The 15,841-nt window shown below is 32.1% G+C and overlaps 1 protein-coding gene across 1 annotated transcript; it reads right to left on the bottom strand.

Annotated features, from left to right (window-relative positions):
- Positions 1-48: 48 nt before the first annotated feature.
- Positions 49-15,820, bottom strand: LOC130670287 (dynein axonemal heavy chain 5). The gene is made up of 20 exons (XM_057473621.1): positions 15,698-15,820; positions 15,369-15,621; positions 15,167-15,302; positions 14,873-15,096; positions 14,520-14,797; positions 14,276-14,449; positions 13,984-14,213; positions 13,702-13,901; positions 13,246-13,645; positions 12,997-13,179; positions 11,866-12,934; positions 11,374-11,634; positions 11,070-11,298; positions 8,914-10,988; positions 8,684-8,856; positions 2,269-8,627; positions 1,971-2,197; positions 1,140-1,903; positions 769-1,063; positions 49-698 (listed from the first exon to the last, which is right to left on the bottom strand). Exons 1-20 carry the CDS (start codon positions 15,788-15,790, stop codon positions 312-314), a joined length of 14,010 nt encoding a protein of 4,669 aa, XP_057329604.1. The 5' UTR covers positions 15,791-15,820; the 3' UTR covers positions 49-311.
- Between the last annotated feature and the right edge of the window lie 21 nt (positions 15,821-15,841).

Here is a 15,841-nt window from a genome sequence, read left to right on the forward strand (position 1 = left end):
TTTTTTTTTTTTTTCATAAAAAATAATACAACGCCTATTTCTACTAGTTATTTTATTGTCAGTACAAATAAAGCACATCTCTATACATATTTTTTTTGCTATTACGTATTAAAAAGCTCAATTATTGAGACTGTTAAAAACAAAAACATTGTGATGTATCATGTAATTATTATTTAAGATTTAATAATCCAGTGGATTTAAATAACTATATTTTTTATTTTATCCGTTAATTTAATTATTGGTGGCTATTAAATATTAACAAACTCAAATAAAAAAATTCGACAAATAAAGAGTAAAAAAAATGTTATTTTTTATTTAATATCACAAAGAAGCGCAACTCCACGTAGTGTCCAGTGTCTAGGATTGTGATCGGTCTCAAAATCAATAGATCCGACGTATTTCTGATCAGTTCGCTGAGGTTTACGATAAATAGGGCACTCATAGAGCTTCGGATCTTTACCAGCAGTTGTATTTATCGCGTAAATATATATCACCGGCATTTGTTCATACAAAACTTTTGGTTTGCTTTCAACTAGTTTTGAAGATTTACGATCTAGTGAAGCACCTTCCAAAAAAAGACCGTGTACATAAACTCCTTCTTGTACTTGTTCCTTAATATCCTCTTTATTGTAACGTGTGATTAAATTTTGCAATACCACTGAATCTAGAGCCCAGCCTTTGTGAGCTCGTGTCACTTCCTTAAATATTTTTTTTTTTTTTTCAGTAATAATTTATAAATAAATATTATTTAAAAACTTTTTCGTATACCTGACGCATGGCTGTTAGAAATCCTTGTGGATTAAAAAATCCCGTCATCCAAAAAACATTTGGTCTACCGTGTGCACACCAGTGTCGGAATTGAGAGTCACGTTCTAAAAGTTCTGTATACCAGAATCCTAGAGTTGCCGATTCCCATGATATTTTTTGCCATTTTTCAGGTATTCTCGCATCGTACATTGAATCAAGCGCTACTTTTAATCCTTGGCTCATTATTATTGTACCATCAATTGCCAATTTCAAATCTGTTAGTGTTGATTGTACTTCTCTAATTACTTTGGTCATTCTGAAAATATAAATAACACGATTAAAATTAAATAATAATTTATATAAATTTTTTTTTTTTATATTAAAATAATAACCGATCAATTTCTTGTCGTAAGAAAATATTCATAGGCAATAATGCGCCCATTCGTTGTAAAGCATCACGAACTTGAAATGAATTATATTGTTTAGGTAATTTAGCTAGCATATCATCAGCAAGTCTATAAACAACACTTTCTCTAGACTCTCCGCCTTGTGAGCCACCTTCTTTCGGCTGGACATTGAGTATAGCGTCAAGAATACCTTTTGCCGTATTAATTTGATAAGTAATATCGGCATTTGAATGGAGACCAAATACTTCTGGAGTATCCGCACCAGGTAAATTGTTTATGTACTCCATGTAGCCTTGGATATTTCGTGTTTGAGGTACTTTATACCCTTTGTAAAATTCAAAACCCGGTCTTAAAAGTACATCGCAAAACCATACGTGAGTGAATGTCGTCAGTAGACGTTTATCAAAGTCATCGGTAACTCTTCCGCCGTATTGAACTTCACCGAGCATGTAACAAATAGTTGACCAGGAGACACCTTTTTTTGGATCCATATCATCAAGGTGATTTTGAATAAATTGGACCGATGCGGCAAAATCTGCTTGATTAAATTCATAGGGTATATTCCAACCGAGTGGACCGAATTTACGTCTTTCTTGGACTACTGTATGTAAAAATGCAACTGCGTATAGTAACGGGGGCCACTGTGGCTGTGTAGAATAGTCAAGTGTATCTTGTGTTACACCTTGATATGTTCTTTTAAGACTTGCTCTTATTCCTTGTGGTGGTTCATTTGTAAATTTAATTGCCATCTTTTAAAAATAAAAAACCCCTTTATTTATATTATTTTATTTTATTTTTTTTTTTAACAAATATTACCTGTAATAATCCAATAGGAAATTGGGGATGAACTTCTGTTGTCATCCAAAGTCTAAAAGATTCATGGATACTATCAGTTTCGACAAGTGTATCCATAGCTTCGCTACAAAATGGCAATGACAGATGAACATTTTGTAATAATACCCATCCACCGTCATTCATAGCTTCACTTATTAATTTTCTAGCATGAAATTCTTGTCCTTGACCCATTGACACTGCTCTTAATGCTAAAAATAAACTTAATAATTATATTTAAGAATAATAAACAACACGATAATTATTTATTGATATTATTTACTAGTAGTTTTGATCTTAGCAAGAGCAGTAATTTGTGGAGAAGGATCAGATCCAATTGACAGAATACAAATTAATGGAGATCTTGGTTCTGATTCAAGCCACGTAGCGTCAAGATCTAAAATTTTAGCTTCACCGTACTCTTTACCCAACGAATCAATAATATATTTTTTTGCCTGTGACAATGTTCGATCGGGACTCCACGATCTGATAAGCAGCAATTTCCGAAATACATCAAGACTTTTCTGATAACCACAAGGCAATTCTTCTTCCTCTGGTCTTTCTTTTTCATACCAAATTCTCCATTCCCTTTCGCTAAACTCAATTTTAGTTAAAATTTCGGAAAATACTTCAAGTTTACTTATCTCAACTAAATTAAGCCACGTAATATCAAGAATCCATCTAAATGGTTTAGGAGTGACAGCATTAAGATCTAAAGACGCACCTCCTTTTATAAAAGCCATAAATTCAACATGAGAAATAGATCCGCGATAGCAATCAATTTTCATAGCCAACATTAAAGTAAACAACGACTTGTGTCTCTCATATAAACTTCTTAAAGTAAATGCCCAAACTTCGTGAGTCAAATGATTCAAAATAATTTCAATTCGTTCTGATGTAATGGGACTTTTTGTTGATTTTGTAATAGCATTATCAAATATAGTTAAAAATTGTTTTAATGAATTTTGATACATAACATTGACATTGCTCATTTCAACAATCAAAAAATATAATATAGAACCTCTGGCAGCAACAGCACGAAATTCTTCACGTGCAACTGTTATTTTTTTTTCAGTTAAAGCTGAAACTTTAAGTTTTTCATTTACTGATTCAGCTGTAGATTTTGTTTCACGTAAAACACTTATTAGTGCCTCATCATCAACTAATGAACCTTCTGATGAAGTTAATCGATGTAAAAGTGTACTCTCTAATTCTTTCATAGTACGTTGATTAGTCATAACTGATTCAAATAGGGCAACTCGTTCAGCTTCAAGTTCTGATTTTTCCATTAAAATTACTCGACCCAGCAATTGATCTTCTAAACCCTGCATAGTTACTGTAAAGTCAATAATTGAAGTTTTTGCTGATATCTCAGGACTATAAGCCGGATTTGGTAATTTTGTTGTTATATAAAGCATAAATCCTGGCATAACATCACATTCTTTATCACCAACAATAACTTTTTCAATAGAACCAGATTTAATAAAATTTTTTTCCAATACATTGTCAATAACTGGATCTAATTCTTCAGCTACGTCTTCAATTAAAAGAGGCCTTCCTAATGACAAACTATCTTCCAAATGTGTTCGAAAATATTTGTGATTTAATGATGTTATTTGTAATTCATTATTTATTTCTTTATTTTTAATCCACATTTTACCTTGATTCTGAGGATCAACAAGTAATGGATAAGACGATGATTTAGTTACTATTAAAGCATTTTGTACAGATAATTCATCATTAGGTAAACCCTGAAGTGTCCATTCAGACACTGTAGCTGAATCAACAAGCATATTAATAATATTTAAATTTTTGGTAAAAGGAATATCACGAGTCATTAAAATATTCATCCATGATGTAACTAATCCTGCTCTATACTGTTGATTATAAGGTCCACAGTAAGACAAAAATCCAGTTGCTAATAAAACATCACCAACAAGTTTACCAAGTTGAATTTTAAATTCTCCACTTTGTTCAGTCCATCTTATTTTTTCACCTCCTAATCCATTAATCAATGCAGTTGCTGCAGTCATTTTTCTTAAACATACATTAGCAGCTTCTGTTAATCTTTGTTTTTCATAAACCGCTGAATCATATTGTTCTTTAACAGCTTGTAGTGCCATTTCTCTTTCAGATAATTCTCTTTCAGCATTAGCTAAATCTTCCATAGCAACTTTAAGTCGTGCTTCTTGTAATGTAAGATTAGCTTTTAGAGGTAAAACTTCTTTATTAACAGAATGAAAAAAAGCCATTGCTTTTGTCCAAGATAATAAACCAGCTACATCACCACAAACACGTCTTGCTGTTTCCATATTATAATCTTCCATACGAAAATATGGTTCAAGTAATTCAACCATTTCATTATTTATTATATCTTTTGGATAATTTTGCAATTGAAGTAAAAATGTTGTACTTGCCATCATTTTTAATGACTCTGCCCATGATGGTTTAGGACATTGATTTGTTGGATCTGGTATTACTGGACTAATTTTACGTTGAAATAAAATTAATACACAGTCCATTATTCTCATAATTAAATGTGGTGGTCTTCCTAATTTTCTTACAGTTGCAATATGCGCAGGTTTAATAGTATTTAATGCTGCTTCAGCTTCTTCTAATGCTGGTTTTGCGGCTTCTAATTTTTGTTCAGCCCAAGCTTTTTCCTCAGCAATACAAGCAACAAGTGCTTCAGCTTTTTCTTTAACTTTTTGTACTTGATTTTTAAATGTTTCAGCTTGCATTGCTCGTTCTGTTACTTCTAATAATACAGTTTCAGCTTTTTCTGATGCCGTTACCAATTCTTGTTCCATAACTGCTAAATCTTTTTTTAATAATTCAACTGATATTGATGCTTCTTCTAATTTAGCAAGACCTGTATCCATTCTACGTGCTCCCTCACCAAGTTCATGTTGTTTTGCACGATAAATATTTTTATATCCACCGATAAAATTAAGATAAGATTTTGGAGTAACATGTGTAGCACGACGAAATCTTTGAAAATATTCATTAGACGTTTCAGCAACAACATCTTGAATAGATCCCAATGCATTTACTAAATGAATTTTAACATCTGAACTACATGCTATTTCAAAATCATGAAGAAAATGATCTGCTACAAGAACTAAAGCGTCACGTGGCCAAGGTTGAAACCAATCAATAGTACATCCTGATATTAAAGCTGGAAATCTTTGAGCTCGATTACGAAATTTTTCACCTACAGGTGAAAAACAAAAAACAACATGTAAATTTTGGCATGTTCTTTGTAAAAAAAAATCCATTACAAGTTCATTATTTATTGTTTTTTTTGGATTTTCACGTTTTATTATTGGCGTTAATTCGGAAATTATTTCTGCCTGTTCATCTCGTGTAAATAAATTACTTATAACACCAGAGCTTAATATATTATTTAAATATTCTAAAAAACCTTCCTCTTTAATATCTAAATCTGTAAAAATAAATGTCGTGCCTTTACCTTGACTACCACATGATCGATAAAGAAATTTTAAGTCTTCCAAAAAATTAGCAACATTATAAGATCTTGTTAATGTTATTTGAAATGTTTTATAACCGGCAATAAAAGATGATAATTTTGTTAAACTTTGTTTTCCTGATCCACCAACACCAACAAGCATCACATTACCACGTGGATGACGAATTACACGTGATATTTTAACTAAATGTAACATTGCATCAGGAAAAAATACTAAATCCATTCCAGCACCTCTTTGCATTTCATTAAATTGTGATAAAAACATTTCTAAACGATCTCGTAAAATTTCATTATCAAAAACAGGTTCATATACTTTAGGTAATTCCATATCTGCATCTTCACCTTCTTCTCCTGTAGGTTCTGGTGCATCACGCATAAAATCAACAAATGCTGGATCTTTATTCAACATTTTTACATATGATTCACCTAAATATTCATTAACAACATTAATAATTTGTTGTTGAAACCATTTTTTATCAGATAATAAAGTTAAACGATCACTAAATACTCTTGTACATTCATGCTTCCAAAGAAGCATTAAATAATTTTCTTTTTCAATAACTGTCGATAGAGTACCAATCATACCCTGCCAAATTCGTGAAAGATCTCTAAGACTAAAAACATAATGAAATTTAGCTGGAGTTGGTAATAATTTAGCTCGAGTTATTTGCCATAAATGTCTTGTAAGAGGAACCATTTTTTTAACAAGAGATCTTATTTCTGATGAAAATCCTCTTTTGGTATTATAATGTCCTTCACCAAGAACACTAAAAATTTTATCAATTGAATTGTCATTGGGTAAAGTACAATTAAAAATACAAAATTGTCTTTTTAAACGAGATGGAATATCATTTCGTCCACCACCCGGTTGACCCATTGCACCAAGAAATGTCATATCAACAACCATTGTAAAATCACCGGGTTTTTCAAGTGAATAAAATCCTTTCATATCCATTGTTTGTCTTACTATTTCATTGGTAATTTGATCTCCCCATTCATTTATTTGAGGTAAATTAATATCATCAACAAATACTAACATTTTTTTACCACCCGGAGGACCAAATGTATTACCCATACGTTTTTCAACGTAACTTTCAATTGTTTTTTGAAATTGATAAGGTGTTGTTGCTGAACTAAAATTAAATGATCTTGCAAGAGTTGTATCGGGATTTGTACCTTTCATATAAGATTTCATCATTACTGTTTTTGCTGAACCTTGTTCTCCAACTAATAATACTGGTTTATCTTGATGTCCTATTAAATCTATTAAATACTGTATTCTTACATTATCAACAATAGGTACTAAAATACTATTATAATCTGGTGTTGAATAATCAGGATATACATAATTAGTAACCATACTGGTCCAAGTATCCCATTTTCCTTTATCAGTTACCATAAAATCAAATGTCGTTGCATCGGGATATTTATCAGATATTGGAATATCTAAAGTATCAAAATTTTCACGTAAATAATTATCAAATTTAAGTCTGTCTGGAGTTTCAAGAAGAGCACCAATTCCCCAAACTAAAGAAAATACATATAATTTTTTTAAATGATCAGCAGTTAAAGGCTGTGGTTTATCTCTTTCAAAATCATCATCATCTTCAGTTTCTTCAATAATTATTTCTGGTGGTATTAATCCCTGAAGAAGATATATCATTTGTTGTACAATATTACATTGAAGTACTTTAATAGAAAGAATTAAAGTTTGTGTACTCCATCCATAAATTCCTGCAAAAGATTCATCAAAAGTTTTTTCTAAAACTTGTTGCTCCAATGGATTACGTGTTTTTAACCATGCTGTTACCACAGGTTTCCAATCTAAACCTGAAGAACTCATATAAACCATTCCATTTCTTGATACCGTAGCAGGACTTGCATTATCAATATTATGTGGTTCAAATATTATTTTACAAGTTGGTGCCATACTGAGTCGATCACCATTAGCCAGAGTTAATGTTTTATTATCATCTAACACTGAATTTAAATTTTCAATCCATATACTATCAACAGGACCATCAAGAACCAACCAAACATGTTCATCTTTTTTTAATTTTAAAGTTTTACGCCATAAAGCTGAAAATATACCATCAGTCCAATCATTTGTTGCAACATCTAATCTTCCAAACATTTGCGCAGCCGTAATACTTTTTGGATTCATTCGCATTTCTCTATGATATTCACCTAATTGTGTTAATGATTTCATTAATGTATGAATACAAGTAGTTTTTCCAGCACCAGCAGGACCTAATGTCATTATACCATGACGTACACGTTGAGTTTCATATAATTGAATTAATTTTAATACCCAAGGAGGATGATATATAAGACCATAATCTTGAACTTGCTGATCAATAGCTGCCTCTAATTCAGGATATGCTGTTTTTTCTAACATTTGATTAGGAAATAAATCAGCTACCAAAGATATAAATAGCGGTTCATCTTCATCAATAAGTTTTGATAAATTCATATCTCTCAGCACACGCATTACAATTGTACTTTCAGTATCTTTTGAATTTGTTCTTTTAGCAGCACCAAGAGTTCTCAGTACTGATAAAATATTTCTTAATCCAAAATCATAGTGGACTTGTTTTGTTAATTGTTCCTCGCATAATTTGTAAAGTGTATAAAATTTACGTGCAAGTGTTATATTTTCAAGAAAACCACAACTAGCAAGTTTTACTCTAATAATTATTTGTCGATCTGGTACCATCATAGCAACTGTTCTAAATTGTATTTTTAAATTTTCTGGCAATTCTTTTCGTCCAGCGTAACCAGGATTCATTGTAATAAATATACCTAATTCCGGGCACATTTCAATTTGATCCCCATCGGTAAATATAAATTGTTTTTTTTTTTCTTTTTTTGCAGCCAATACTACAGCTATTTGTTGTGCAGCTACTGACAGTACTGGTAATTCTATACGATTAAATTCATCAAAGCATCCCCAACTACCACTTTGTGCAAGACCCTTATAAATACGTCCCAATCCACGATAATCCATTTGATCAGAACAATTAAATACCACAACATATTTAGCCAATGTCTTGCCCATATCTTTTACTGTTTCTGTTTTACCAGTACCAGCTGGACCACAAGGAGATCCTCCCATTGACATTGATAATGCTTGAGCAAGAGTTATATAGCATCTATAAATAAAAATTCATTTTATTTAAATATAAATTATATATTATATTATTATTACCTGTCAGTGAGGGGGGTAATTACTAGACGTTCAGTACAACCAAGATATTCATTTTGATATATAAATTGAACATCAGTAATGTGTATTGTTGTTTTATCAAGATCTTCTTTAAAATAAAACCGACACTGTTTTAACCATTCAAAATCTGTTACCGTTCGGACATTTAGACGACACTAAAAATATTATTATTATTAATATTATTTATTTATCATATAAATAATAATACTGACCATCATATCAAAAATATCACGTTGGTGTACATGAATAGTAATTAAAGTTTCAAATTTAGTTCGATCAATTTTAGCTAAATCTCTGGTTGTTTGATCAATCAAAGTATTAAGAAGTTCAAGAAATCTATTATTAGTTTCACCCATTATTTTTTTATCAGCTCGAGCTTGCATTAGTGCCAATTCAGCGTCTCGTGTCCAAATCATCTGTATACCAAGAATTCCAACTTGCGCTGGCATTTTATCCAAAAATGATAATAAATTAAAATTTTGATCATTCATCATTGTATTTGCTTGACGTATAATCGAATGTAAAGATTGCTGTGATGTTTGAAGAAGCTGCATCAACCAAGTCTCGACAGATCCTTCAGCTCTAACGGCTCTCTCAAGTACAATAGTCTCTCCTTCAGATGAAATAATCGCTGTCATTTTATTATACTCTATATCATGAAATTTAACAAATCTAGTATTATCAAAAATAGACAACAAGTGATTTTGAATAGTATGAGAGTCTGAAGCTTGGCCCAAAATTTCTAAAAGTGCTGGATCAGATACAAAAAAAAATCTCGGAAACATCATTCGTTTTTTTTCTAAATAACCGCTAAGTGATTTTTGACACAATTCCAATTGTTCCTGTAAATGTGGAAGGAGTTGTTTAAGTAAATCATCACCAACACAACAAGGAACTACACCAGGTGTTTCATGAGCCCTTTGCATTATTTTTTGCCAACTTTTATCTATTTTACTAAATCTTTTGGCCTCTTTTGGCAGCTGCTTAGCGATATCACCACCGACAAAAACAGCTTCCAAATAAACCCACATATTTTGTACGAGTAACCATCTTTCTAATATTTCATTAGTATTAGATAAATCAGTGAGCCACTGTTGAATTTGTTTTCGAAAAGGTGCATTATATCTATTAGACATTAAGGATCCTAAAATCATAAGACTGTCTTCCAATTGACCAATAGTTTCAGCAGTGGTATCACCTCTTAATAATAATTCTCCTCTATTATTAAAAGTCATAAATGTTAATTCATGAGATGACCATTCATTAACAACTTGTCGTAATTTAGCTTCAATATCTTTTTCTTTCATTGCAGAAATACAAATATCTTCAATATCTTCTTTATATTTAAGTAATGGAGCTTCTAATATATTTTTTAAACAAAATCCCTCACTTTCTAGATCAAATGTATAACCAGTGACCTCAACAATTCGCTGCCAATGACGCGGTTTCATTGCTTTATTGGCCATTAATTCCAATAGAGGGCACATATCGTTAAAATCATCAATAGTTTTCTTCAAAGCAAAAAATGCCGGCCATTCTTTTAAACCTTTTGGTAATTTACGGCATCGATTTTGAAATTCCATTAATTCGTTATTTATATCTTCAATATTAACTTCACCCCAAGGTATGTCATAATAACTACTGACACGATCAATAACGTCGTTATATAATTTATAAAGTTTTTGAAGTAAGTTAAGTTCCTTTCTTATTTGTGATAATTCAGGATAATCTGTTATTGGTAGACCAAATAGTTCTTCACCACTTTGATAAGTTTGTAATTTACGCCACATTCCGTCAAATCGATTTTGAAATAGTATTTGCCGATCAGAGGCTTCACGGGGCGTAAGACCAGATTGCATTGGCCCAGATAATCTGTACTCCTCACAGTAGGCTTCATTATCACGACGAAATTTATCTAAATTATTTCTTAGCTCTTCTTCAAACTGCGGCTGAAGTTTTAACAATAGAACGTGACTCTCTTGCGCCCGTGCCAAAAGATTTAGCCACGTAAATCTCAAGTTATCCACTTGTTCAAGGCACTCTTGATCGACAGGAACTTCGTAACGAGTTACAATATTAAATGCCTCTTCAATTGGCTCTATTTTTAATTCCATATCAACCTCTTGTTCACGTATTTTTTTCAGAGTCTCCATTACCAATCTTACGTCATCCAAATCACGTATTTGACGATCCAGTTTACGATCCATTTCATTTATTACTGCGTACACGTATTCCATTTCTCTACGGTACTTTTTCTTCATTGCTTGGCCAATTTTGTGAGTTGAATCTATAGTGAAAAAAAAAAAAAAAAAAAAAAAAATATAACTTTTAATCATCTATTGAATTACTCATATTGATATTTATTTACTTTTTATTTCTGTTGTTAGGGCATACTTTAATTTTTCGGTACACAAAGCAATAGATGTACCCAAATATGACATATCTAACTCTGTTGAAAGTTTATCTTCGAGCTCGCTGTGTTTTCGCAAAGTATTTTCAAAGCTAGATAGCGTTGATGCCAATAATTCACGAACACTTTTTTCATTTTTCCACAAATATTTATACGGAGTCCATTGGTCTAGGAATGACGTAAGATCCTAAATTAAAATTATTAATTTCAAAAAATTGTTCGATTATCTATTTAAAAAAATAACTATGGAAGAAGAGAATACCTGACGAAGCTCTTGGGTACAGGAACTCAACATTGATAAAACTTTTATAATTTCTTTATTTTCCATCACCAATGCATGAAAATTTCGATTTTGAATTGGAAACTCTGGTTGTTCTTCAGACGCTGTTTTGTATAATCTTCTTCTGCGAATTTTTGGATCTTCTGGCTCGTCATCCCGACGTCTCTCAGCAACTATTTGGGCTCTCATAACAACATCCATTAAATTTTTTTTTGGTGCCAATGTTGTAGTTTTCCACGTACTCTTAAATATAAATAAATACAAATTTCATTAATCAATTTTTGTTCATTATGATACTCTTTAAAAAAAAAAAACCCCAAAACATAAAAAAAAAATTTTCTCTAGCCAATTTTGCTATTATTGTTATTACACCTACACCAGTAATTATACGGGCGCATAAAAAGAAAAAAAAATCACAAACGTACAAAAATTTGTATTTTATTAATTTAAGCATAAAAAAAAAATTGACATTACTTTACTTGTAGCAGCGGTCCATTGTGCGACACCCTTAGCAACACCAGCAATAGCTTTCCCCGCAACTGTGAGTGCCTCTTGTACCTGCTCAAGACTCGGCTTTACAACAACCGATGGAATCATCAAAGTTGCTTGTATAAGAAATACCGGACGTGGTACATTATCCGGATCTATATCACATACAAATCTTTTTCTAATAGCATCTAAAGAAGTTCTTGTAACTTTTATTAAAACATCGACTACTTTTCTCGAATAGTATCTACGCATTTCAGAAACAGCGTTTCGCACCATATCTTGCATATTTTTTGAAAGCCCGACTCCAGTAGGTGATAAAAGCTGATGAGGATCATCAAAGCAAGCCCATACAACTGTCCAGTCTTGAGGTTGCTGATTCGCTTCCCTGGTAGTCTCATGACCAGAAGATTCTCCATCTTCTCCCAAATCATACTGATCAGGTTCATTGTTTCTAAAATTATCAGCTGCATTTTTAACTAACTGCAAAACCTCTTCTACAGCTTCCTCAACCATGAGACTCCGCCGATGAAGATCAACAGCAGCCACTCGACATGTTTCATTCGTCTTTTCCAAAAACTCTTCAATGCTCCACGGCTCCTCTTCCGGCAGCGCATGAAGAGTTATTTTCTGCATACTCGACAATACCTGAAGAATTCTGTTTGAATATACATCGTGTACTCGCGTTATCAATACATCAAATGATTTAATTTCCTCCCTCGTAAACTGACAAAATTCTTTCCATCCAGGTTTCGTCCACGTGAGAGTTTTCAACCCAGGCATCAATAGTGAGGCAACACGGACTAAATGAGGTAACAAAAGTGGTCTTACTTCTAATTTAACACGCCGAGCAGTTGAAACAAATTCTTCGATTACTAATTGCAGAGAGTCATGGACCAGAGTAAAATAATCACGTTTTACCAAAATTGTTAATGCAACTATCGGAATGTCTAGTTTTAATTTAGCTAGACAATCAGCTTCACGAAGTAAAAGAGTTATACGACTCTCTAAGTTAACTTTAACTTTATTGCTTTCTTTATCAATCACTAATAATGGCCTAAATAATAATAATAATAATTAAATCGACCAACGAAATAATTTATTATATTTTAAAATTACTTATTCAAGCAGTCTTCAATGACCCATGAATTTTGATGTGTCCATACTTCAGTAATGTCCATTTGATATTGAAGTAAAACAGTTACCGCATGATTGTATCTTCTTACTAAATCTCCAGTAAGTGGCAAAGTTCTTAGTACCGGATGATTGGATACAGATGCTGTCAATTCATCTAAATGAACTCTAAAAATATTTTTTGTATTTAAAATTTATTAAATTTAATAAAATAATAATTGACAGTATATTTACTTGAGAGCATGGGCCCAAGTTAATCGACCGGCAATTGGTGGCATGTGTCTCGGCAAAGGCGGATCATCTCTTTGTTTTTTAAATAACTTTAAAGTTCGTTCGACTTCCTTATCGCAGTATTTTATAACTAAATTGTACTTTTCGTCGAGTTTAGTCAACGGAATTTTTTCACTGACTTTTTCAAATCGTGTGAGAAATCTTATTCCCTGAGGTGTTTCCCATACATCCGCATAATTTTTTTCAATTATCCCGCCGATATTTTCTTTCAATATATTTGTTTTTGACATAAACACATCGTAGTCTTTATCAAATTCAGTGTTCCGAGGATCCAAATAATCGTACGATTTATTGGTTGCTATTTTTTTGGCTTCTTCAAAATACTTTGTTGCTTCATCCAGAGCTTTAAAAAATAAAATAAATAATATTAATTTAATTTTTATTAATAATAATTATTACCTTCTCCTAAAAGTAATCCCTCCATTCGTCTAGCAAATAAATTTTGGTAATCATCAATTAAATCAAACATTGATAATATTTTTCTTATTCGTGAGCAAAATGAATCGAATCGCCCAAAGACGTGGGTTTCAGAAAATGAAAATTCTTGTTCAGTAACTGCCGGTGAACATCTCACTAGTCTATATGTTTCTCTGTATGCTCTGTTGTTAAAATTTTTATATGTATAAATACAATATTACAATTATAAAAGTAGTAATAAATAATTATTGTCTGTAGAATTACTTATTTAATCTTAGACAATGTTTCAGTCGTGACCGTGCAGAATTTCTATCAAGATTCCATACAGTTTCACGTCCCCTCTGAGTAACGTAATCCTTACATGCTACAATCATTTGATTAGTTATCTTTACCATTAGTGACGAAGTTCTTTCAGAAGTATTGTAGTATCTTGATACACTATAGATAAGTCTTACGGTTTGAAGAAGTGATACCAAAGATTCTCTCATTCTTACCTAAAAATAAATTATTGTCATTATTTTTTATCTAAAAATTATTATTAAGATAAATAAATTACTGGATCGTCGAGATAAAGACAGTGGCAACATTTTTCTAAAGCTTGTATAAATTTAGCATTGTCTTTAGCCTCACTGTAACAATAAGTAACTTCATCTTCAGCATCGACCCACTCCTTTATCAATTTAGATCTTGATACTTGTAGACACAATAGTGACATTCTAACTTCATGATTCTAATTTTTTTAAAAATATATTTAAATAATTAATAAAAATTAAAATAAATATTTAGTAATAAAAATAAACCTGTAGCTTAGTAGCAAGTTGGCTAAATTGTGCACCACGTCTTTTCCAGTACTCTAATTCCTGTTGCGGTCCCGAGGAGTCGTTTTCTCTCCTCACTTGTTTGCTTTCCAAAATAAAATCTTTTAATTTTTTAATCCACATCTTAACGCGCTCTTCAATCCTCTCAACGACACCTTCTTTGCCCACCAGAACTTTGGCACTCTCAAAATTTTCTATCTCATCCATCATCGTTTCACCATCATCAAAAATATTACCCTCTAAAGCCACTTGTTCGCACACTTTGAATTTATAACCATGTTATTGATCAATACGACAATAAAATATATATAATAATAATAATAATAGTAATAAACCTTTCAATGCACTACAAAATGATCGTAAACCAGGTAACAAAAGACTTTTAATCATCGGACAGTCGTCTTCCTCTTCACCTCCAGGATGTGCCAAAGCATCCATAAAAACTTGCTCGACAACTCTCTGAATCGATGCCAAAATACTTATTTTAGTTGTGTCTATGACACCGGTATATAAATCTTTTTGGAAACCTTCTTCTGGTAATTGTTTCGTTGTATTAATTCTACATTCAAATCGGTATCAATTATTGTTTTTTTAATAAAGAACAGAAAAAAAAAAAAAATGAAACAAACCGAAACATGTAGATACAGACACCAGTGCAGGGAGTCTGCCAGCCATCAGTCAAAAATAATTTTTTTTTCGGTGGTTCTTTAAGTTCTTTTGGTTCTTTAGCTTTATTAGAAGGCGCAGTTACCGGTGCTCTAGAACCTCCTTTCATCGTTTGTCCCTACAACGATCTCTGATTAGCATAATTTTATTTGAATTGCCGCAGACAAAATATAAATACTGTCTCAATGACACGCAGTGGTTCTGGCTCCTCAACAACTTGGTAGTACCAAACGAGGGTTGACCTCATGTGCGGTTGAAATAGTTGGTTGATCTCATCGAGCATGTCTCCTTCAAATACATGGTCCATGGCTTCGTGACGCAGCAAACCGGTTCCGTCCATCAACAACTGGAAGACAAACTCCAGTCGGGGATCCATTTCCCCTCTTCTTGCTTTTCTTTCACATTCTTCCCGGCGTTTCTACATTTATCCAAATAAACAATCATTAGCAATTCGTTGAAAAAAATTTTAAAAATAAAAATAATAATAATAATGCCTGAATTGTTTCATCACTGAGTTCATCATCTTCGCTAACATCTACAGACAAATCAGACTTTTCTATATTAACCCGTGGTCCGTGTACAAACATAATATTTTTTTTTATACACCTCAGTTGCGACTCGAGTTGCCGTAATCAAAC

This window comes from Microplitis mediator, chromosome 1 (assembly GCF_029852145.1).
Source record: "Microplitis mediator isolate UGA2020A chromosome 1, iyMicMedi2.1, whole genome shotgun sequence".
NCBI classification, from domain to species: domain Eukaryota; kingdom Metazoa; phylum Arthropoda; class Insecta; order Hymenoptera; family Braconidae; genus Microplitis; species Microplitis mediator.

Excerpts from the sequence above, each read along its gene's own strand:
- LOC130670287 (XM_057473621.1), bottom strand. The coding sequence starts at position 15,790 with ATGTTTGTACACGGACCACGGGTTAATATAGAAAAGTCTGATTTGTCT. Across the intron at positions 2,198-2,268 it reads TGCTAAGATCAAAACTACTA|CATTAAGAGCAGTGTCAATG; the intron begins GTAAATAATATC and ends GTTTATTTTTAG. Across the intron at positions 1,904-1,970 it reads TTCCTATTGGATTATTACAG|ATGGCAATTAAATTTACAAA; the intron begins GTAATATTTGTT and ends TATTTTTAAAAG.